Source organism: Rhagoletis pomonella, unplaced genomic scaffold, assembly GCF_013731165.1.
Source record: "Rhagoletis pomonella isolate Grant_MI unplaced genomic scaffold, Rhpom_1.0 Rhpom_scaffold_00001, whole genome shotgun sequence".
NCBI classification, from domain to species: Eukaryota; Metazoa; Arthropoda; class Insecta; order Diptera; family Tephritidae; genus Rhagoletis; species Rhagoletis pomonella.
Window position 1 is genome coordinate 7,620,807 of NW_023458555.1, and position 24,968 is coordinate 7,645,774.

The 24,968-nt window shown below is 32.9% G+C and overlaps 1 protein-coding gene across 2 annotated transcripts in view; it reads right to left on the minus strand.

Annotated features, from left to right (window-relative positions):
- The window catches only part of LOC118737667 (furin-like protease 1, isoforms 1/1-X/2), a 280,884-nt gene that overhangs the window by 7,367 nt on the left and 248,549 nt on the right, over positions 1-24,968 (minus strand). For both annotated transcript variants that reach the window (XM_036468349.1, XM_036468357.1), the window contains one exon: positions 17,899-17,977. In XM_036468349.1, the coding sequence (XP_036324242.1) occupies positions 17,899-17,977 (79 nt within the window). The remainder of the gene's footprint in view (positions 1-17,898; positions 17,978-24,968) is intronic.

The window sequence follows — 24,968 nt, forward strand, 5'->3', positions numbered from 1 at the left end:
AGGTACATGGCACTTGTTGTTGTCGCATGCATTCCGCTGCTGTGTTCCATACTGTCGACCATCTGGACTTTGGCGTAGTAGGAGGCGCCATCACGGCTATTACCCGAGCTGCGTTCGGCAAAACTATAGCAGAAAGTTTCATTCGTTTGTGGTATTTTGCGTAATTGACTACCCTCCGGACAGGTGCTGCATTGCGAATTGAGCGGTCCATAGCAGCGCTGGCAGCTGATATCGCATTTTTCACAACGTCGCACTTGCAGCGGCTCCAATGGTTCACTGGTGTCGGCATACAATCGCACCGCTTCCCGTCGCGTGTGCCGCCGCCGCCGCCGTCGCCGTCTGCGGTCGATCGATTGCAATTCATCCGATGCGTCGGCAATGCTTCCCTTGGAGATGGCGTTGTCATGCATGGTAGCTGCGCCGGTCGGATTAGCATCGTTGCTGGTCTCGCTGTCGCTGGTGATGGCGAAGGTGCGGCTAGGACATTGATCGTAGCAGTGACCGCTGTAGAAATATGTGGGCGTGGCGCATTCTGTAGGAAAAGGGGGAAAAAAAAGAAATAAAGAGAGGGAGAAAGAGACATTGGTATTAGGTGTAACTAAATTGATATACATATACATACATACATACATATGGAGATAAGTAGAGATAAGTTGGTTTTGAGTGAGTGTAAAATTGCAAATGGAAAGTTTTTTGTGAAAAAATTTGAAATGTAACGAAGCCATCTCTACAATCACCAATTCTATTCAATGATTAGTTAATGATTAGTGTACTCAACCGCAAAATAGGTAATGAAAAGTTCAAAATCAGGCCGAAGTTACATAAACGGATGCAAACGTATGTAAATTTTCCAAATAAAACATTAACAATTTCCTTGAAAAGCATTCCACAATAAAAGCAGTCACGATCAGGAACCGTAACGATTATGATCGTTAAAATAAAAATTATAATTCAGCAGTTAAAAGTGCGTTTATATTATTCTGATAATTTTTAACCGTTATTTTATGATTTTTATTATTTCGATCAAAAATAATCGTTATTTTCAGATTTAATTTTTTACATCATTAAAGATTTAAATAGCTCTATCATGACGGTTAAAACTGATCGAAAAAAATAATAAATATCCATAATAACAAATAATGGTTTTGCAATGTTGTAAAAATGAAAATCTTCATATATATATTTTTTTAAATATTTTTGTTTAGACATTTCAAGCTAAAATAAAGTATTAATAACTAATGTATAATATAAACTAGATATACACTAGGCGACAAGTGAAGGTGTAAACCTGGTTCTATTAGAATATTCACAATTATTTTAATGAAAAATTGTTTGCATTAATTATTTATCTCTTATCTTCTAAAAAAAAGTGTAATTAATTAGCTATATTCTTTTGCCCCCTTGTCGCATTAAAAGTTTGGACATTGACTTGATTCTAGGCAGACTCAGTCAATTTAAAACGAAACTTTTTTTTTTTTAATTGACTACATGTGCTCCAGTACCGTATTGAATATTTGAGAAACTTGAAATTCAATTTCAGCATCTGAGCTCACACAAAGGATTTTTTTACTTCCAAAGAGGTTGCTTTTTTAGGTATAATTTATCGATATCGATAGTTTTCATCAAGTATTTTTACTTCGTTTTTAAGGGGTATCCGATTTTGATACTTTAACGAATATACATATATATCTTTTCTTCAGTATGGTGACCGCACTTTTTGAAAGCCTTTGCTTTTTTGATTTCTTATGATCTCCTCGGCCAGTGCCCATCGGCTTTCGTTCCATCACTATTTTCTTCAGTTTCTGACTGAACTGATATATTTTTTGTATGCTTGTGTCGAAAATGCGGTCAAAGGAACTTTTGCTCCGCGGGCATATGTATGTCTCCAGCAAGCCCTTAATATCATCCTGACGGTCATACCAAGTTCGTAAGTAAGGAATAAATAAATAAAATCTCTTTTCGGCTGGAACTATTAGAATATCTTCTATTTTCGTGCTTTTTCTTGCGGATCTGATGTTGATGGACGTTAGCCATGAGGTTTGACTCCTTTCGAAGTTCTAATGTTTTTAGCAAGTCGTTGTGTATCTTCCTGGAAGCCATTTTGTCAGCAGACGGACTTGATTATAGTGAGTACTTTTGTTGTTCTTATATTTCTCAATAATCGTGGGGATGTTTTGAAAACGTTGCTTTGGTTTGATTAGTGTCAACCAGGCTTTGAGCAACCGGCCCTTAATGTATTAAAATCGTTAAAACACTGTGCTTTAAGCATAATGGGTCGATTATCGATAGCAATCGAACTTCAGTTGCGTTGCTATTTGTCGAAACGATATTGCAGATGGTAACTGGCAACTGCAGTTGCTACAACTACAGGCAACTACATTTTTGTGGTTGTTGCCGGGAAGGTTTTTGGAGCGTATTTAGGAGCGAAAATTGAAAAGTATGTAAAATATTTTAGTTTTTAATAGTTTGAACGATATTAACATTTTGCAATGTAGTTTTCATTTATTGAATATTGTGAAAATAATACCAAAATAATAATTTGAAATTTTGGTTCCCGTGGAGTGCGCGCTTTTGGTATATACAATTTTTCCTCTTTCAACTGAAGCACCTCTTTCAAAACTACCGACATAATAAATTTTCAAATTGAAGTCATTGCCGTGAGACTTCCTTTTGCGTAAAATCGAAGAGCATGGCAAGCTTTAGGAGCGGAGGTATTGAAGTTGAACGAAGTCGTTCCACTGTGTATTAACCAACATGCTAAAGCTTCTTTTGGAAGCTTGGAATATGCTGAATGAAAAGTATTCAAAGCACTAACTTTTGTTTATAGTTCAGGCGGTAGCGCCTCTTAAATGTCGCCTGATTGAGGCCACGTTCATGCGGTGCTTTCGCCTGTTCAAAAAATAGTTCACTGAACTTGAAATTATTGCAGAATTTTATTTAAAATTGTTTATTTTAATAAATTAATTTTACTAGCACTGTTTGTTTATAACCACTTGCTGGTTGCCGTACTGTCAAATTTCGATTATCGATAACTCTACAGCAACTGATGGTAGTTGCTATTCGTAATACGAATTTACTTTTCAGAGTTGCGTTGCCAACTGGCAACCGAACCGTGATTGCGTTGCTATCCGTAATCGACCTATAAAACATAGATGTACATCTAAGTGCCGTCATTCAAAAATTAATTCGAATGTATTAAGTTTAAACAATTTAATAAATTATATGTATCTAAAAAAATTTCTACGAAGAATACACTTATTCACATTATATGCAGGAAAGTAATGCACAATAACAACAATCGGAGTTTTTTTTATTATAATAAGTCAAACTACTATGTATGTATGTATACAGATTCAATAAATCACTAAAAATAATTATACAATTCAACTGTCATTGACTTTCACACACATAGAAACATATTAAAAACGAACTAATTATTTCAAAAAAAAAAACAATAGCAAATTAAGCACAAATATGTTCGCATGCTGACAAGGAAATTGTAATTATTGTATGTACATATGTATATTTAAGCGACGCATGAAAATTTTTAAAAGCCAACAAAAAGTTAACAAAAAAAAAAACCAAAACCAGCCGAAAACCAAAACCACATTTGTGCAAATACAAAAGCTAATTTTTTTTTTTGTTTTAATAGCAAACGTGAAACATGGGAATATATAGTGTCAATAGCTTAAAATTTAAACCATAATTTAACACGTGAGCGCATTATTTTGTTATTAACTTACATAGTGTTATAAAAAAAAAAAACAAATGTCGTGTCGGCAATAAATGATGTGAATTTTTGGTTTAAGTATTTTGTCAAATGCGCAAATGTCTATGAGATTTATCATCTTTTTTTTTACCTTGTTTTTAATTAAAATTGATTATTTATGATGTTATGGTTGTTCTTTGATTAGTGCTGCTGATTATTGAAAAGAGAGTTTGTTAATTTGAAAAAAATAAAAAGAGTATAACTAATGAACAGTATTTAGTATTTAGTGTTTATAAGTAAAGAAAATTTAACTCAACTCACCTTTGATTTATTTCGTTTTGTTTTTGTTTGTGTCGTTTTGATTTATTTTACATATTAGAAATAGTAGATATATGCATGTGGAAGAGCTCTAGTAATGATGGAGATTAGAGTTTTTTAGATATTGTTTGGTTTTCGGTTTTTAATCTTCTATATTAATATTAGATTAATTTCGAGTTTAAAAAATTTCCTTGTAGCATTTTGTTTTTTTTTAACTTTAAATTTTTATACTGAAATCCGAACTGCCGAATGTAAATTAACTCGTCACTATGAAAACGGCTTTAAGTGAAGAAGAAACATTTTATTGTATTGAAAAATATTGTGGGTATTCACAACTGTCTAGTTATCAGGTTATCTGTCTAGTGATTATATTTTCTATTCAGTTTACAACCATAAAATACACTATGGAATAATAATTAAGTGGATGACCTGATAACTATGTAGGCAACATGAACACCCACATTGTTTTTTTTTTTTAAAAAAAAAGTCCTCTTTCATAACTCTGTTGTGGACTTAAAAGGGTTTTCTCTCTCCCCTTGCGAAAATGGCGGTGTAACTTTGCCAGCCTTAAACGGAGCCAGACTTCGGCGATATCAAACATTCGGATTTGTTTAGGGGAAATTCCCTCAGAGATAAAATTTTTCTTGCTGTTTTTCTATACAATTATGTCGTACCAAAACCTCTAGAACTTCCAAAAGCTGTAGTTAAGACTTTTTCTGCGTTTAGAATAAAATTAGTGCTTTCATTTTTTCCTAAAAGCAAGTGTTTCCAGGAGTTGTTGTTCCAGTATTACGTTGGGATTCCGCCTAGCACTCTGCTTAGTTAATGAGATTCCTTGACTGAATTTTCTGGCACAATTAAAACAGCCTCTTGTACCAGAAAAATCTCTAAAGCCAAGACCTTAATCAGAAGATGTTATTTTGTCGCTGGTATTGTAAAAGTTGACACGATTGACCTGTAATGGCACTACATAGTAGTAAGTTTGCCTTGGTAAGATTTCGTTTAAAGCGTCAAGACTATTTTACATTCTTATGCCGAATTTCCGCTAGGCATTCAAATGTCAAAAAATTGAAGCCACTCAAAAAGTGCCATGTGGAAATGAATTTAATGACTATTTTTCTTTTTTTTGAGTAATGAAAAGAATATTTTTTAGTGCCCAAGTTTGTCATTAAAATTTCTGCCATTTAATGCCTAGTGGAAATCTAGCATTACATAAATTGTTTTTTTCAGTAAGCTCTGCCATTTAGTCTAATTTACGACTTACGCAATGAGACTCATGGTTTTCGAATTAAGTTTTCAGTCTACTAAGCTTGCCTTTAGTTTTGTAAAGATTCAACTCGACAGCTCGGGCATTAAGTATTTTTTGTGTATTTTCTAGGACAATAGCGCCATATAAGATGGAGCTGGCATCTCTCACAAAACAGTCTAATATACCGATTTTTTTTTTTTTAAAGAATAAGGGGTGTAAGAAAGGACTGCAACTTTTTCACAGATGGTGCGATTTTCAGGCTGAAGCCGAGATAAAAACGTCACAAAAAATTTCGAACTTTTGCAATATTTTTCAGTTCCAAATTTATGCAGCACCTAAAACAGCTGCAGAAAACTCTCCCAGCTGGATGGCTATGTATTTGTAATCGTCGGTTTTGAACCGAGGACCAAAAAACATCGCCATAATACTCCTGATTATCTAAGAGCAGCTCTACTACGTGGGGAAATAAAATACATGGCTTTTGTGAAAACATAGTTTATTTTTCGCATTTTTTATCAGTTTTATCATTTCTGTTTTTTTTGCTCTGGTTGTTTTCTATTCAATCGTTTGTTATAATTATTCATTTGTTTTTCAATTACGTTATCAATTACTTAAGACTGTTGTAGTAGCTACTGCACATTACTCACATTACCATGTATTACTAATTATTTTGCATTTTTCGTTTTTAAATTAATTTTTAAATGTTTTTTTTTTTCTTTAAATATTTACACGCAAAACATACACTCAAACTCAAGTGTGTTGCATTGAATTTAAATAATTAATTTTTAGTTAAATTTTTATTTTTTAATATTTTTTTATTGTATTTGTTGCTGTGCTGTGTTTCCTTTGCTCCTTGTATATGCGTAGTAGTAAGTAGTAGTTATTTAGTATGTATGTGTATAAGTATCATATTTATTTATTTTTTGCTTTTGTTTTTTTTTTACTTAAATACTAAATGCACATAATTTTTTTTATTGATATTTTACATTTTTGTTTATATGTTCTTATAAATATTCTGCCACCGTTTTTTGTGTTTATAAAAATTTGAAAATTTTCACTTATAATTTCCTGCTAAGCAAATTTTACTGCTCGAGTTGAAAAAATAAACATTTTAAGTGGATCCTATTAATTTTCCTATTTATTTTTTATTTTTTTATTTCTGTGTATTTCCCTATATTCCAGCTGCTATTTGTTATGGGTGTTAGGTTTTAGTTGGATTATTTAATACATATTTTTGCTATTTTCTTTGCATTTGGCTTCGTCGCTATTTTGCTTTTTTGTGTATTTTGTTATAGTACGCACATATGTATGTGTATATTAGGGTGCATCACTTTCCATTAAAAAAAAAAAAAAAAAAAAAAAAAAATCGGAACTGTTCCCTTCGTAATTATAAAATTTATTATATTTTAAGACTTCCACCAAATATTTAGAAAAAGTACTAAGATTCACGTGAGCAGGGCCGAATAAAAACTAGCTCCAAAAATCTAGGATTTCATAGTTATCGAAAATTAGTTTTTAAATATATTTCTTTAGAAAAAAACACCTCAAATAATAGAAGAGTTAAAACTTAAAAGGTCTGCATAAAAATGTCTAAAAATTTTCTTAATGAAATCAAAATAATGACATTTTTGGATCAAATTCAAATCGGCCCAGTACTTTCGAAAATATTTTGACGGAATATAATGAATTTTATAATTCCCCAAATTTTTTTGGTGAGACACCCTAGTGTATGTACATGTGTATGTATTTGATTTAAACTAAATATAGTGACTCAAACAAACGACCAAAAGCAAATTTTTTTTCTAAATTCACAATTCTTTTCAACTAAAATGTTTTATAAAAATAAAGTGCGCTATATAACTGCAATCCCGATTATTGTCTTAAAATTTTGACGAAATTTTTTGAATTTTCCTAAATTTTGTGTTAAGTTTGAAACTATGATTTAAGTAATTTTTGTTATAAAACGAAATCTATTTTTACAAAATAGTAAAAAAAAATATTAACTTGAAAAACATTGTGAATGTCGAAAAATGCATTGTTTTAGTTGTTTGAATTACCTTATCTATGTATATGCTTAAGCCATAAGTACCAAAGCCACGAAAAGGAATTTACGTAAAACAAAAAAAAACAAAAAATATATTTTCATTTTAGTACATAGTATGCATAAATTGCGTTAAAATTTTTTGCAACAACCATTTTTCAACTACAAAAAATACGCTAAAATACAGTACATTCCATTTAGCTGCATTTACGTACATTCGGGGTACATAATTTAGTGTGTTTACGTTGAAAAGAGACCTCATCGTATCTTTACTAAATTTTCGTACAGTAAAACCTCTATTAAGTACCCCCCTGTCACCGCTTGTGTACCACTTACCAGCTTAATTGGCTCAGAATTTCGCATTCCTATCAATATTTCACCCTTTTTCTACCTTTCTTTTACATCACACTCGACTAGGTACCTCAGAAAGGCAGTATAGTTTCTGGATGAGGTACCACTTAAGCGCGTTTTACGCAAAAATAAATATGTTAAATTGAAAAGTGCAGCTAAGCGAAATGCAGCTAAAAGTGAAATTCCCATACAAAACGCAATTTGTGTAGAAGTACATATTTTAGCTTAAGTGCATCGGCTGTTAAACGGAATGTACTGTTTATGCAGTACAGTTGAGAAATAGAAAACACCTTGTATTACAAATTTGAATACAATTGAAAATTTAATTACAAACAGCAAAGTAGTAAAGAAAGAAGCTTTTAATAATTAAAAAAAAATTGTTAATGGTAAATTTATGTTTTTTAATCTACTTTTTTCTATGTATTTGTGCGTTGTATTACTTCCCTTTGATTAAGAATTTGCAAAGCAAAAAAATGCTAATTGACTAATAGATATAAACAAACAAAACAAAAAAAAAAAACAAGAAATTGTGCTAATAGTTTACTAAATATTAATCAACATTGCCGCACACGCATTTGCACATGCCCATGTACATAGATATGCATACATATTTATGAGTGTACATACATATGTACGAATGTAAAATTAATATGTACATTTGAAGTATATAATAAATCCCTTTTGTTATTTACTCGCTTAACATAGTCTTGTTAAATTACAAAGGTTAGGTATAAATTGGCTGCCATTTGGATTATTATTTAGGTTATAAAAGGTGCGACATTATAGTGTGCCAAAATTGCTGCAAGTGTTTAAATCCTGATTGATGCATATTGCTAACAATACTGAAGGTAGAGAAAGAGTGTCGCACTTCTATTGCTCAGATTTTTTTTTTTTATAACCGCCCCAATTTAGGCACTCAAACATTATAACGCACCCTTTATTGATTAGTTCTAAATCAAGCTACTATTGATTTTTGTGTGTGTTTATTCTTAAATTAATTTCATATAAAGTTTAGTTACCAAGTGTAAGCGGGAGTTGGTGGTAGTGGTGGTTTACAAAAACAACAACAAAAAGGCAATAAAAATTATAAGAATTTCATTGAATAAAAACGAGTTGAAAAAATACGAATTAACGCTTTTCAATAAAAATTAAAAACAAAATAAAAAAATATCGAGTGCAAGAAAAAGTTTTTATGACCAAAAGTTTATTTAACTTAAATTTTATATTAGTCGAAATAATGGTTTATAAAACAAGACCATATTGAAAAAATTTTAATAAATCTTAAAAAAAATGCGTCTACCTACAAACCTATATATCGCTCATTTGCTCCTAGAGTAGCGTTATTCAACATTTCGGTCGAGTTATCTTTATAAATATTATCTGGCATTTGGCTAGTTAGAAGAGAATTTTTCTTTTGTGAGAATTTACGAGTAATCATTTCCAATTTTTGTTGAATGGTTCAACTACACACCGATGTAAAATCGGAGACCGTCTCAGCTGACACGATCTATCTTACGGGATTTTCATGCTAACGAAAACTCACCATCACGCATGACGGTGAAGCTGTCGATGCCCGTAGACAGATTCTCTCTCTCTATTAACAGCAATTTGAATGTGCTCTCCACAGCTTTAACCTATAGGTCAGTAACAACCAGAACATATCTTGCCGGAAAAGCTTTTTATAGATTTCATATTGATGCACAGATAGTAAAAGCTCTCCACACAATGCTTAGAAAGACAAAAAGATCAGTGACGATCACACAGAGCTTAAACTTTGTGCGCTTCAAAAGACTTTAAAAAGCTTTTACCGCGGCATGTATTTTATAGTCATGCCTGCTCCAGATGAAATTTTATATTTTTAAGTTTTTTAAGTTTTTTTTTTATTTCTGCTAAAAAAAATATTTATTTATGTATTACATAATATTGAAAGCATATCAATACTAATTAAAAGTAATAAAATAATTTTGTAATTTCGTTAAAGTCAATTTCTAAAACACTATTATTCACAAGTTTTTATTATCACAATGTAATGCACGGAAGCGCGAACATAACATAAAAAACGAAAAATTGAATGTTTAGTTATAAAAAAATTTGATAAACATTTTTGTGTACGAAAATTTATTTATTAAATCCAAAAATTTCAACTAGTAACTTTATCTTTACCCACACATACATATGTATATAAGTTAGCTAATACGAAAATTTAGTTAATCTTTTTCACATCTTTTTAGACATCTTTTCGGATGCGGCAATAAGTGACCTATATCTTGGGAAAAGCAGAGAGTGCAGTGAATTTTCTCGAAAATCCTCGTCAATCGTTGTAGACTAAATTGAAATCCGACTAAATGCCGATTTTACAGTGCTGTAAAAATAAAATTTTTTATTGTTGTTATGACCTATTGAGTGTTGTTTCACAACAACGAAACAATGTTTATATTCGGTTTATGCGGTCCCTAAATGTAGGCAAAGGAAATTTTAATTTCACGCGAATACGTACTGGATGAGGAGGAGGTTACAACCCTACTCTAACAAAGTCACAAAACTCAGCGCATCAGTGTTGTGATTTCTGCTGCGCCTCAGAGTATGCTGCTAAAAATAAAATTTTGTAATTTCTGTGCATTTTTTAAGCGCTTAAAATCAAAATTTTATGGCATATTTTGAGGCGTAGTCACAAATCACAAAAGTGCTGCGCTGAATTTTGTTACTTCGCTAGAATAGCGCAGCTAATGTGAGAAAATAGTTTGTGCTGAAAGTTGTGTTCAAACTTAATTCTAAAGTCGAGGTATCTCAAGCGACTTTAAGCATTCAAATTTATTATTAATTCATTTATTTAATGCAAAATTGTGCGCATTTTTAAAACAACCTATCGCACGTAAAGCTTGATACAGCTGCATAAATAAGTCAGGCTAAAACTAATCTCAACAACTATATATTTATGTATGTACGTATATATTCATTGATATGTATGCAAATTATTAACAAATAAAAATTGAATATTGGACATTGAAAGCTTGCTTCTTCAGGGTTTTCTAAGCTGAAAGGGCGAATGTTGCACAAATAGCGAAATTCATAATAATATTTATTAACAAAAATGCATCTTTTTCAATCATCCAAGGTTTTAAAAAATAATTTCCTTTGTTGAAAGAGATTTCTTGTTGCACTGATAAAGTCAACTTTTTTGTTTTTTTTTGGAAATGTGTAAACTTAGTTTTGCAGCATTCTACTACTTTGACGCTTAAATATTTAGCTAACAAAATAGCCCCTTCAGCTTCATTTATGTTTGTATTTTTATAGTTTAATTATGTATCTATACGTATGCATGCACGTACAAGTTTATTTAAATAAATAACTATTTATGTATTTATTATTTTAAATTGTATATGTATTTATAAAGTATGTATATGTATGTGTATATACATATGTACGTACTTAACATAGTAAAAGTATTTTAATTAGCATAAGTATGTTTGTATGTATGTATGTAATATTGCACTCAAGTTACTTTGATTATCGCGGAATTGTAAATGTAAATTATTTTGCAAAAACAAATTATTTATTTATATATACAGATAAAGTTTAGTTTTATACTTAACGGATTTGTATTTAGCTAAAATTAGAAAATTGTAAGTCGCGGATAGAACAAAAAAAAAATTTGTTAGAAATTTTAGCTACAAGGCTATTGTGCCCAAACGGATTTATGCAGGATTTTTTGGCAATATATAAACATAATTTTAAGCATAAATTGAAAACATGTAGTATGTACATTCTGTCAAAATAAAACCAGGAATTTCCCTCACAAAAGCCCTACGCTTTGCGAAGTTTTTGTAATGAAAAAATAGAGCAGAAACTTAGGAAAGATTTTGTAGATAAGAGTTTAAAAATTGCCTAATGTAAAGATATTGCGCTGTATAATAAACGAAAACCACAAAAGCTCTCGTTAGATGGGCGCAAAGAGCGATTTTGAGGCAGAAACAAATTTAAATATTATATGGACGTTAAAATATCAACATCGAATTTTGTATTGATTTTTTTCTACGTACCAAATTTAAAAATTACAAAAAAAAGTAAATAGGGTTCAAACGATTTTTTTTTTTAAGATTCAAAAAATCCGACAAGGTTTTGACTTGAAGTCTGATAAATTTGATATATTATTGAAATGTATTTATAAAAATTCATAAACCCGTTGAGTTATACAGTTAAATTTTTTGTAGAAATTTTGCAAACAAAAAAATAACTTTTTCAAAATTTGGTGCGACCCCCATTTTTTTTTTATATTTAATTTAGAAATTTTTGTGGATGTCTCTATTTTGTGCGTAGAACAAAAAAGGGTGCCCCATGATGCCGATATTTTGAGGACCACCCTGATGCATGTGCCGGCTAACTATAGCGATTACACATACAAAACTCTTTTGTGTGTTATAAACCTTCTTATCCCAGAGCCGTTTCCACATACGTGCCGATGTTTCCTTCTACCCGAAAATGCTGCAAAAATTACTAGGAATTACTCAAAAAGTATCGATAACCGATATAATTAGGGCAGTGGACCTGTGATGACAGTGTACATAAAAATTACGTTAAGCTCAGATCCATTCTTCATAATACTTTAATGCCCTTTGAAGTTAAGGTCCCCCCCGTCTGAGTAATAAATGCGGCGCTTTCCGGAAGTCCATTTTGCGATTACCTTTTTGAGCAGTTAGGACGGTTTGCACAATGCACAAATTGCATGCGTTGCTGTGGCGTTAAGAGCCTGTCGGAAGTGGCAAGGCAATATGAGAGCAAGAGAGCAGAGAGGGCAAATTGAGAAATTTCAGAAGGCAGTTGCATGAGTTGTCACACCTTGCATGTAAAGTGCCTTTCGAAAGAGGTTTTTTGTTTATATCCGAAAGGCGATTTGCAGATTGCTAGTACAGCACGCGGAAGTAGAAATAAATTTACGAAATCGATTTGTGCTCTCTCAATTCAGTCACATCTTGCGACTTTTGTTTCTGAAACTGATTTGCGAAATGTAAAAGAAAGAATTTTCTGGCTATTCACACATCGAAATATAATTTCTTTTTCTCAATTAGACCGCGAATTGCGTGGAAAAGTTAGAAATATTGCCACGTACTTATAAGGGCTTCTCCACCCGGAATGTAGACTGAGTTACAATCAGAAAAAAACACAGAATTTTATACTTAAGTCAAACCCAAAACAAGAATTTCGGCCAAAATATACGGTAACTTCGAAAAATCTTATACGATGCACAAAATGATCATTATTAAAGACTTGTGATCATATTGTTGCTTCATGATAACCCACAGTTCTTGAATGTCTAACTGGACACATTTTAAAAACGAAAAATGAAAATTTTAATCCCAGTCAGACTTGTTTATAGAACACAATTTTTCTCTTAGTGTACTATTTACATAAAAATAGTCCACTACTCGATGATCCGACTACTCGATAAACCGAATATTCGGTAATCCGAACGGCTTTTCGCACAGCATTCTCAGCTACTCAGTAATCCGAATTAATTGCAATTCTATAATCCGAATCGCAGCTCTGCTTATTTTTTTTTTTTTTAATAAATTTTGAGTCCCGGTAATATTTCAACAGAATGTATGTATTACAACACTGAAGCCATTACTCAATAAAAAAAAAAAAAACTTTATGACAAAGTACGAATATCTATAACAAAAAAAATTTATCTCTGTATGCAGTTCCTTTTTGGCGCAGCACAAAACGTCAGATTGATATGTGGAAAATAGACTTACTAAGCTTATGTTTAACATTTAATTTATTGTTAATGTTGCATTTAAAATTTAAAATTTTACTGTAAATTGCATAATGATATGAAAATTATTGTTTCGAATTGCTACTAAAGGTGAGAGATGTTTGAAAAAACTGATATTTTTTGCAGCAAAGTTTTGTTTGCAACTTTTACTTATTGTTTTTTAATTGCATAAATTATTGCAGCAGCAGCGCTTTTTATTTTTACTATTTTTAATTTATTACTACTTTTTTCATCTTAAAAATGTTCGCTCTTTGAAACGCAGGAACTTTTTGCTTAAAGAATTTTTTTTATATTATAAATATTTTACACATACGGGTAAGTAATTTGCATTTTTACGGCCTTTTCCCAGTTATTTATTGTGTGTTGGTTCCTTTTGCCCATTTTAATATAAATAGTTTTTTTTTTTTTGCTTTAATTTACTTAAGTATTATATTTTTTGATTGCCTATATTTAGGCTGAAAACCCGACCACCGTTCTTGCGCTTAAATGCTAGTTTTAGATAAATGTTTTTTTTTTACTTTTTCTTGCATTTTTTAGAAACACTACAAAATTGAAAATGTTCGGGGGAAATAACAAGAGTTTACTATAAAGGAAAAAAATATTTGTGCGCCTAAGTGTTTTATGCTTTAGCAATTATGTTTGTATGCCATAAGTTACTTTAAGCTGTTTGTAAAATGTAATACTCGTATTATTTTTTTTTGTAATTTCAATAACACTTTTAGTAAAAAAAAAAAATTGTGTGGTTATTAGGCAAAACACAAAAATTCATTCAAACATAGTCTTCTGCTAACAATTCTGAATGGAATACATATTAAAAATTCATTAACAAATTATATTTTGTTTGTTTTGTTAAAAATTTAGTTGAATATTTGAGTTTTCATGTGGCTTAGTTCGAAGTTCGCTTTATCGAGTTTTCCCTTTATTTTTATATTTTCTTCCAGAAACTTGAGGACAAAAAACTATTACTAAAAACCGCTCTAGTAATTCATTACGTTTTACTGACACCATTGGAATTGTTTTCATTTTATATAAATTGTCTAAAATGCATTACTGATTTCGCTTTGTCAATAAGAGTACAACTCTAGAAAAAGCTTTTCTGGCGTTCCGCGCTTTTTATAACTCTGCTAATGCTGAAAGCCTGAAAGATGCGGAACGCCTGAAAAGCTTGTTGTTGAACTGAAACTTGAGGTGACGTCAAACCTATTTCGAACCGAAACATCTTACTGGAGAAACGCAAGCATATCACAAGAATCAAAAGATCAAATTTATTTCATTGGCAACAAAAGAGCTTTAAGTTTTAACATCACGTATGAAAGTTACAGTTGGCCACTTCATAGGCACGCGTGTCAAAGCTCTCAAAACTCTTTCTACAATTTGTGCATATCAGAGATGATCACAACAAGGCTCACGGGCAGAACTCTTTAAAGCTCTCCGATCGATTTATATTGGTGATGGACACTCTCTTGCCCGCGGGTAAGCTCTTTTAAGCTTTCAATACATTTTTTATAGGCGCGTGCGGAGTAAAATCTCTCTCGGCCCATCGCTGATTTATATGGATGCACATAGAGTAAAAGTTGTCTCTCTCTCCCTTTGAGCGTCACTGATGTATGTACAGTGGACAAAAAGCTTTTGCTGCCGGACATTGTTGTAAGCGTGTACCACGAACTTTCGAATGATCAAAGGTGCTTATGACTTTCCGTACTGCTACCAAAACTTTGTAGAGAAAAGTCATACATTTGCAAAGAAGTTTAACCTGGGCTTCTTTCCTTTTGTTGGTCAGAAAGACCCTTTAATAAAATTCATAAAGTTAAAAACTAGCTTGGTATGCCTGCCTATGAAGTAGCGAACTCTGTAGCAGTGCAAGCTTTCACACGATGTAAGGTTCTTTGAAAGCTTAAACCACTAAATATGATTCTAATAATTTGCACCATAAGCTTTTACGTCTGAAAAAAAAACTCCAAAAACTAAATGCCAATATTTTAAAGAAGTTTTAAGATTTTTTATAAAAAATTGTGTGTGAAAGCACAAAAAGCTTGTAAAGTGAATTAGTTTGACTAAAGAATCTTTACAAGTTTCCACATCATGTACACAAAAAAGCGGAAAAGTTTGCACGCATGAAAGCATTTTGCTTTTTTACTTGTTTTTTCTCCACTTTTTGCCTACGCGATTTAAATGCAACACTTATTTCCGCATGGCATTTTGCATTGCAGGTGTTTTCGATTGGCACTACCGCAAAAAAGCTGCGACAAAAGTTAATTGCTTGCAGTTCGAAAGTTTCAAACAAAAAAAAAAACAATTAACAAATAAAATAAATTGCAATGACTTGCTGACTTCGATTGCCTGTCATCCGCTGTGCCTATAAATGAGCGCGTAAATAAGTATATGTGCAATACTGTAGGCACAGCAAAATGAGAATTTTTTTCAATATATCTACTATATATATATATATATAAGTACATATGAATGTGACACGAGTAAATTTTTCTCCCTCAATTGCATGAAATTTTCATTTATTATAAGCGCTGACCAGCTTTGGGTAGAATTTGCAGTACGGGTATTGCGCAATTGCCATGCTTTCTACTTTGTTCGGCCAAAAATCGTTGCATGGAAATATGGCTCGTAAATTTTCGCTTTTTATGCTGCCTATAGAAAGTTGATTTTACAAATAAAAAATATTTCACTCCGAAATAAATTTAATGGACTCGAATGCATAACGTTGCTAAAAATACATATGTATATGTGTATATGTGTATTTTACGGGGCTGCTTTTTTCTGGCAAGATTTTTGTTTTTTGAAAACCAAAAAAAACATTCATTGTCATTATTTAGTACAAAAGCATCCTTTTAGCAGTGTGCAGCGGGAAGACTTGGAAATTTGTGTAGTATTTGTTGTTTGTTTAAAAAATCGTATGTACTTTTTTTTAAGGAGTCCATAACTCTATTTTACAAAAATGCCTAAATTTGGTTTAGCGTTCCTATAACTAACTACAGTTTAGACTTGAAAACTGAAAAATATTTAATTACAAGCAAACACATAAACAAGCACGGAATGAATTTAAATAAATTTCGAAAATTTGTGATTTTTGTTAAAGAACTTTTGATTTTTATTAAAAAAAAAGAAATACATAAAGTAATAATGTGAATTTTGAAATATTTGATTTAAGTGCAATTTTACATGCAAAATGCGTATTTTTGATAAAAAAAAAATAATTATGGTAGGTTGTGGAACAGTTAAAATTTTTTAAAAATCAATGATGGGAATATGAAAAAGATTTTCGATTTTTTCACAGCTGATTTTAAAAGTTACAAACGAAGTCACAGTAAAAGCGGCAAGTTCAAAAATTTAAATTTAAAAAAATTTCAAGAGTATTAAAATTTGTTAGTGCCTAGCCTAGCCTAGCATTTCCCAATTTTTTTTTTTATACTTAGTTAAATACCTATTATTATTATTATTTTCCGTAAACCTGTGGCAACACTACGCCTAATCCATACATTTTACTGCTTCATATTTAGTCTACTGTACAAATTTGGACAACCTTTCAGCGTTTATTCAGCATTTTACCTCATTATTATCGGTGCTATTTTGGCTAAATTTTGAAAATCTCTAAATCTCCAAGCCGTTTCCGTAATATATCAATTGCTTACTTCTTACCTAACTTAAGTGTTTCTTTAGGTTATTTTCATTTTATACGTTTTCTCATTTCTAAATATGTTTTTTTTAAATTACTTTTTGTACCTAACCTAAGCTGGACACCTTTTCGTTATTATACAATTTTTTGAAATCTTATGGCCTTATTCATAAAAAATGAAGTAGGTTTAAAAAAAGCTTTATAAATTGACGTGTTCATACATTCAATTCAATTTATAAACCTTTTATAAAGCTGCTTTATTTTTTATGAATAAGGCTATTAATCTACACAGCACTTTGAAGTGAATTATTGAAATTTAAAGAAGTCTACTTACATTTTTACAAAAAAATGGAAAGTTTTCTTTTGCAGAAAAGAAATTTCTTAAAAGCGCATTACTCAAATTCCATTAGTACACTGAAAATTTACACACATCTTACAAATACATTGGCATACAACTTCAAAACCGTTTACACTTTTAGTATTTCTAGCGTTTTTTTTTTTGTTTTGTTTTTAGTTTTTGTAATTCTACGTTTTACTTTACTTCAGCTTTAATCTCAATATAAAATGTTGCAAAAGTTTTTTATTTGCTTTTAGAAATTTTTGCGCTTCAGATTTTTGTTATTTATAATTTTTTTTCGCATATTTGTTGCTTTGCTTTTTGGCTTTTGTTTTTTTTTTTAATATACAAATTTATACAGCTTTGTTCTTTTCTTACTCGCGAATTTCGGCTATTATTTTTTGCTCTGTATCTATCTATTGCCATTTTTGTTGTTGTTGCAGTTGAAGTTTAATAGTAATTGTGTTAATAAAATGAAAATTAAACACAAACCTAAACATCTTTGGTCGGGTGTCGCCTTCAGGCACGACGTATTCGTCTTATCATTGGCCATCGCACTCGATTCACCAACCTGCAATTGAAGAAATGGATAGAGTTTTTGTTTTTATTATAAGCAACATTTAGTTTTGATAGTTAAAATTCCATCAAATTAATAAAATAATAATTACAAATAATGTATAGAGTATGTAGTATATTTATATGATACCGTAAAGCAGCGCGAGGCCCTAAATACTGAGAAGTTTCGAAGGCTACAGATACTAGTAACCCAACTGCCTAAGTCGCAATCTAGCAGAAGCTGGGAAGTCTAAGAGGAGTGTTGATGAGATCCCTAGACCGTCCCCGGTTCACTAACGGTGCTGGTTTTCCACCATCGTGCGCTGATTTGTCCCGAGGCCCATCTCTTCGAGAGATGTCTTCACTCCACACAGCCACATAGTTTCCTGATATATCACTATGGTCCCGCATCCACCCATACAAGTCCGACAAGGTAATATTCCGACGCGATCGAAAGGAAATTCAGGGCTCCGTTTGTCGATCAATTCCAATGGGGGTCGCTCGTTGCACTCGCTGCAGCCTACTGGCTAACGAAGCCTTGTTCATTGCATTCCACCTGGTGGGGACTCCATAAAGCTTAATGGGCTTATTTATTGTTTCACCGAGCCAGGAAATGACCTTGAGAGAAAGGCCCCATCTCTTACCTATTCCCCCTCTGCAGCAACATAGAGCCGCTTTGCTCTTTCCTCGATATTAGGCTACTACACTACAGCTTACTGTCAAGAATTAAACCCAAGAGCTTTGCCCTTTCAGTAAGCGTCAGGCGAATGCCTCCGATCGAGGCAGGAGTGATGTGGGGCACCTTATACCGCAAGTGAAGTGAAAACGAGCTCCGTTTTACTAGGATTTACAGCAAGTCCACAGTTCCCAGACTAGAGGGTATTCAAAAGTTTTCCTCTCACACGCCATCCGCATAGGCAATCACTGGCAGCCCCTATTCGCCAACTCCACGACTACGATTCAGGGCAAGGTTCACCAGTTGGGCTTTAGCCTTTAATATTGTACGTTTGAAAAGACCTACAATAATGTATCTATAAAGAAGGCTGTAGCCGCCGTGGTAGAGTGCAGCACTACCATCCTGCAGAACCAAAGTTCGATTTCTGATCTGAGAAGCGCCCAAAACAAAAGCTTTTTTCTAACAGTGATCGCGCCTTAACAGGCAATGTCAAATCTATGAGTGTTATTCTGCGATAAAAAGCATCTCCCTCTTGTGCTTCAGCCACAAAATTTCTATTTAAAAATGGACAGCAAATTTAGGCAAATACAGAAAATCTTAGCGGCATAGTTTTAGGCGCAAATTTTTTACTAATACTCAAGTTTGACAATCGTTGTGTGGCTCCTTAGATGCGTTTTTTCCGCAGAAGCGCCATTTTTTCTTTCGGGCTTGCTAAAATCCCACTACCTTCTCGGAGAGTGGAAGATGTGATCACACTGCTCGGAGCGCAGGTGTGAGATTCGAATAGCGAAAATGTTAGCTTTCCTTTGTGAGTACAGCTTTTCGGCACCGGAGCTTTACGAAACCAGAGAGAGAGAATGCGTATGATGTCTGCGCCCCTTAAAAGTTTACGTAGTAAAAAACCTCTGGCTTCTGTTCGATATGGTTGTCATACCAATATTGTTGTTGTCAAATGAGAAAACAATCACCGGTAGTGTAGTATATATCGATAATGGTATCTTTATCGTTATCTTTCTTTACTTTCATATGGATATTGTTATTATTATCCTTTAACTCTGTGGAACATTGTACAGCTAGTCAACCCCATCCAATTGTGGAAGTCGCAAAGAGGGAAGCGCAAAGAAAAAATATCAGCAATGTGACCATAAAAATTCTTCAAATTGTTGTCAACTATTAGAAAAGTTTGTACACGTACTTTTCACGGACATTGTCGGTTGAAGGTTTACATCCAAAAGTTTAACTCTTCACACACACACACACACATTGAAATCCAGAGATAAGAAAAATGTATGACAGAAGTTGTAAAACATTTCTTAGAAAGGAAGCAAAGAACAATATGGAGATTTGTGATTCATCCAATGAGCAGTGTTGCCAGATTTATTTTTTTATCTTAAAAATTGACTTATAAACAACCGAAGTAGAAATTTTAATTTATTTGTTTAGATCGAAAATTTCGAAAAAAAAACTGTAACTTGTACTAGGCGGTAATTTAAATTACCGTAAGCTTGTCTAATGTAATGTAATATATAGTTAAAACTACGAATCTGGCATCATTGTCAGGGGGGCAAAACCCCACCCCATACACATATGAATTCGTTGTATTTGACTTTTATTTGGGCTAATGCCACAGCTCGTATTCCCTTGCGAATAACAACTCAAGTGCAACAACAGCTGCAATTGCCAAAGAATGACTTTAAGTAGCCGTGAAAAAGTGGCGAAAATCAAGAAATATACTTAAGAAGTGAAAAGTAGACGCCGCCAGGGATTGAATGACTACAGCAGTGAGTAAAAGCTACAGCGGTGAGTAAAAGCTGTAAGTGATGCAATTCTGGCAGACGCAGAGAAGGGAGAGCGGAGCACACGCGAAAGAAGTGGAAAAGGAAAAAAAAATGGCAACAATGTCAAGTATGTGCAGCACGCCGTGGCTAAAAAAGTTTGCCATGCAACATTGTAGTTGCTTTTTGTCGCTTTTGTCTGCACTGGATTTGAATAATGTACGAATGACTAAAGCGTTGCAACGCAATGCGTTTGCCACAAAGCAGACAGACACGGAGACAAATACATACATACGAGCACACACGGAAGTAGCATGTATGTATGTATTATACATATAGCTTGCCACGAAATGTTGCATGTTGCCTTGCTGTCTGCCACACAAACGACGCAATGACCAATGGCGCAAATATTTCGACTGGATGCCTTCGGTGGGCCATGGACCGTGGGTCGTGTGTGTGTGTGTGACTGAAGCCGGTGAGCAGTGAGTTGGTCTAATCGTCTGCAGGATTGCGGCGCACTGCTTACCCGGCGCGCCGGTCTGTGCCGCAGTACGCCTCGCGTGTTCACTGCTTGCTTACAGCCGACGCAGCTGCAAAATTGTTCGCAACATGCAATGCGGTAGCGACGGCGGCAGCGGACAAGTGTCATGCATGCAACTCCTACTTAAATGTAGTCATAAATTTAAAGGATCTCGAGAGATTGGCGGCACAGCCATGGAGAAATGTAGGTAATCGTATTTTGCTTTTGCTTTAGCTTTGGTTTACTAACTTATACTGAAATAAATATTTTATTTATCTGTTTTTTATTTTTTATTTTTTTATTTGGCGGTGGTTGCTTTTGTTGGTGTAGCAACTGTTGTGCCGAATGCAGTCAACGGACACACTAGCGTCCTGCCGAACTGTTGCTTTCGCCCTCGTCGCTATTCATTTTATTTCTTGCGTTTTTCATTTTTATTTTTTATTCTGTGCCTTTTGCAATGCCAAAATCGTAACAAGTCGCACAGCAAAAGTAGAATAAAAAATAAAAGCAAAAGTAACAAAAAAATTACGAAGAGAGAATTATAGCAGAGCAACAGCCGTGGCAACAAGCGGCGCGCCAAACGCAAAGACAGCAGCGACCAGCGGCAGACGAATTGGCAGCTGGAGGTTATTCAACTTTTAGTTTATTACTATCCATCCAACTTTGTTGCGTTTTGTTTTTGTTTCTATTTTTAGATGCCAAGTTTTGTTTATATATATATATATATTTTTTTTTTTACTTTTTCATTTTTATGTTTTAGTGGTTCGCTGGCAGTGCTTTAACCGGCGCTGTTGTTGTTGTTGTTGTTGTTGTAGCGGCGCGAAATGTCCTTGCTTAGTCGTATGCTACGTGCGCATATACATATGTATGTACATTCATACATACTTCATGAAAAAATTAAAACCTGCACACACTTGCACTCCCTTCCTACTTGTGTATCTATGCAAGTTTGTTGCTGGCACTTTGCGTCTAGAAAACTAAAAAAAAAGCTTTTAAAATTTGATATGAGCTATGCTTACCCATCTGCATTACATTTATAGTTGCACCCGAAGGATATTATAAAAATTACACAAAACATATTTTAGAGTATGCACATTAGGGCGAGTCAATTTTTCTTACTAGCGCGTAAAGCAAACTCCCCATTGATTTTAGACCCATAGTTTTTTGGGCAAATTTTCTTAGAATTACACGTAGAATCCTACTGTGCTATACGCGCATAGTCGACAAAATCTCCCATACAAATTGACCCGCCCTAATGTACATGCATACAAATGTACATATTTTGTGGTTAATACGTACATATAAGTATTCAACCCAGCAGGCATACGGATATGATCATAAAAATAAGTTACTCTATTAAATTATTTGAGGTTATCTCAAATACTCCTCTACTATATTTATTAGGGATGGTTTGATGGTTAAACGATTTGTTCTTTATCAATAGTTTATTTTCAGCGAATATTTTTCTTACATGCCCATTACTAATGCCCAGTTCCTCGAAAAATGGTTTCTCAGAGATCAGAAATCATGCAAAACATTGAAGAATTTTAGATGCAAACTTAAAAAACCCAATATAACTCAATACTACGTAAATTTAATAAATATTTTTCAAATTAAACAAATTTCTTTTGATTTCAGGCATCATATTGGATCGGACATTTTGTGTTTTGTTATTTTGATTTTGGATTGGAATTCAGCGTCCCCGAAAACTCCTGAATAGTATAACATCTAGTAAGTCATTGTTATTTTTTTTAACGAAATTATTATGTTTAAAATTTTAGACGACATATTAAATCGGCCATTTTGTTTTTTTTTTCTTTGTTATTTTGACTACAGATGCGAATTCAGCGACCTCAACAATCCCTGTAAACCTAAATTCATTCTTCGAATATACTCATTTTTAAAGTTATGGGCTCAAAAGGGGTATCAAATATCACTGCGCGACCGTAGACCCTTGACTGTATAAGAAAGGCGAGTCTTGAGTGAACAAGATCCATCGTGTTTACATAGAATTCAGACTGAACAACATTGCAGTAGCCTGAAGGACAGATTTGAATAATTTCATTGCTTCATACTCGTAAATTATGATTTATAAAAAAAAAAAATAAAAATAAACAAGGTATAAATTAGAGTCATGAGTCACAAGACTTCTTAAGTCTCAAATCACAATTCTCTTCTCATAAGTCATTGGTTTACGGTCATGTATATGATAAGCCAATGAGTCATTCGCAATACGTCATTGGCCAAATTATGTATATTTAAGTCATTAGTCAAATGTGATTACGTTTCGCTACTGGGTGGGTAAATATATACTTGATACCCGTCTATATGTAACTATTTAAATACATACATACACACGTATGTATATATCTTTATGCTTTTTGAGATTTACTCGTTTTTGTATGCGGTCAGTGAGTATGCAGATTTGATGTCCCATGAGCACTCAAAACTCACTGGGATAGTAAATATTCCATTAGTTCGTTGTTTTTTTTTCCTACAGCTTCACGTTACAAGGCACTAAAAGTTTTGCGATGATAGTAATATGTTACAGTTTAAGTGCGCCTTAAAACTATTCATTTCAGTTATGTTAGAAATTATATTTATGTTAGAAAATTATTTATTATTATATTATTAGGCTTGGTGGACTGATACCAGACATATGTACCTAGTTGTTTCTTTGGTAATGTGCATGTATTGAAAACATACAAGAACAAAACTGTTCTTTGATTAAATTTCTAATTCCAATTAAAGATAATACGAGCACTAGGGCGCGTTTTACCCAAATTCTTACGGAGATCTCCAAATGCACTATTTCTAACATACATAAATAGATTCATTGACAAATTGACAAAAAGTTGTCGATAATATCAGAGATCCCACAGCAAGCGTATCAAATGGCTCAGGCGACGCTTCTACTAAACGAACATTTCTTTATGGAAAGGACGAGAAGGAGACTTATATTTAGTACAACTGCAGCTATGGCATACTGGCAAAAAGTTATTGTATTTATTTTTTCAATGAAATATCGCTCACAGTGCTCCATTACTCCATTTTAATTCTAATTTTCTGAGCAAACTGAGGTCAGAGACATCACTGCAGCAGAGGATAATTTTGTTGACAGTGTGTAAAATGCGCTACCTCGAATACACACATACATTTATGTATTTATGTATGTATGTATGTACATAAATATGTATGAATTGCATATCTGCTTAGTTTTTAATTTATTTGACTTTGCTACTTCATATTTTTGTTTATTTTCTCTTTTCAACGATGCAACCAAATAAAAACTGTCGTCAACTAACCACCAGCGGCCAGCCAGCAAAAAATCGTTCAACCAAGTAAACCGGATCCTATGGCAGAACAAAGTTCCACTGAGTTATTACAATGTAGTATGTACTCGTACGGAGAGATTAGCTTATTCAACTAACTGGGTAAGTAGGCAGCAGGCGTGAGACGGCAAGCGGAAAGTTGGACTGGGCTGTACGAGCGAGCAACATTGGCAAATTGCCCGCTGGCAATGTTGTCAACACATCACAGCGAATTGGAATTGCCAAAAATGAATTTAATGCAGATTTCTGAGAATCAGCAAGAACACGTAAAGAGAAGAATACTTGCTATTCATTAGGGAGGTGCTCATTTGTCTCGAAAAAAAATTGATTAACAACAAGTACATATTTTTAAACTCAGTATAAATAACATCTAAAATTAAACCGTCTTTTATTATTTTGAACAAGAAAAACCGATAATTTTTGCTTTTTATATTTTAGGGCAAAAACTGTAAATATCAACAAAGTTTTTCTGATTATTTCATGTGCAAAAAATGTGTAACTGTAAATTTTGTGATATTTCTCTTCTGATATTCAGATAATTCTATTGTGATAATTTTTCGTGACTTCCCATTTCTTTCATGTTTCACTTTACGCAATTCTTCGGGAGGATTTTTTTTGGAATATTCTCGGCATTTTTATGTATTTTCTTGTGCCTTTTCGGAATAAATTATATACAATTCTTATTTTTTTTTTATTTATCGGAA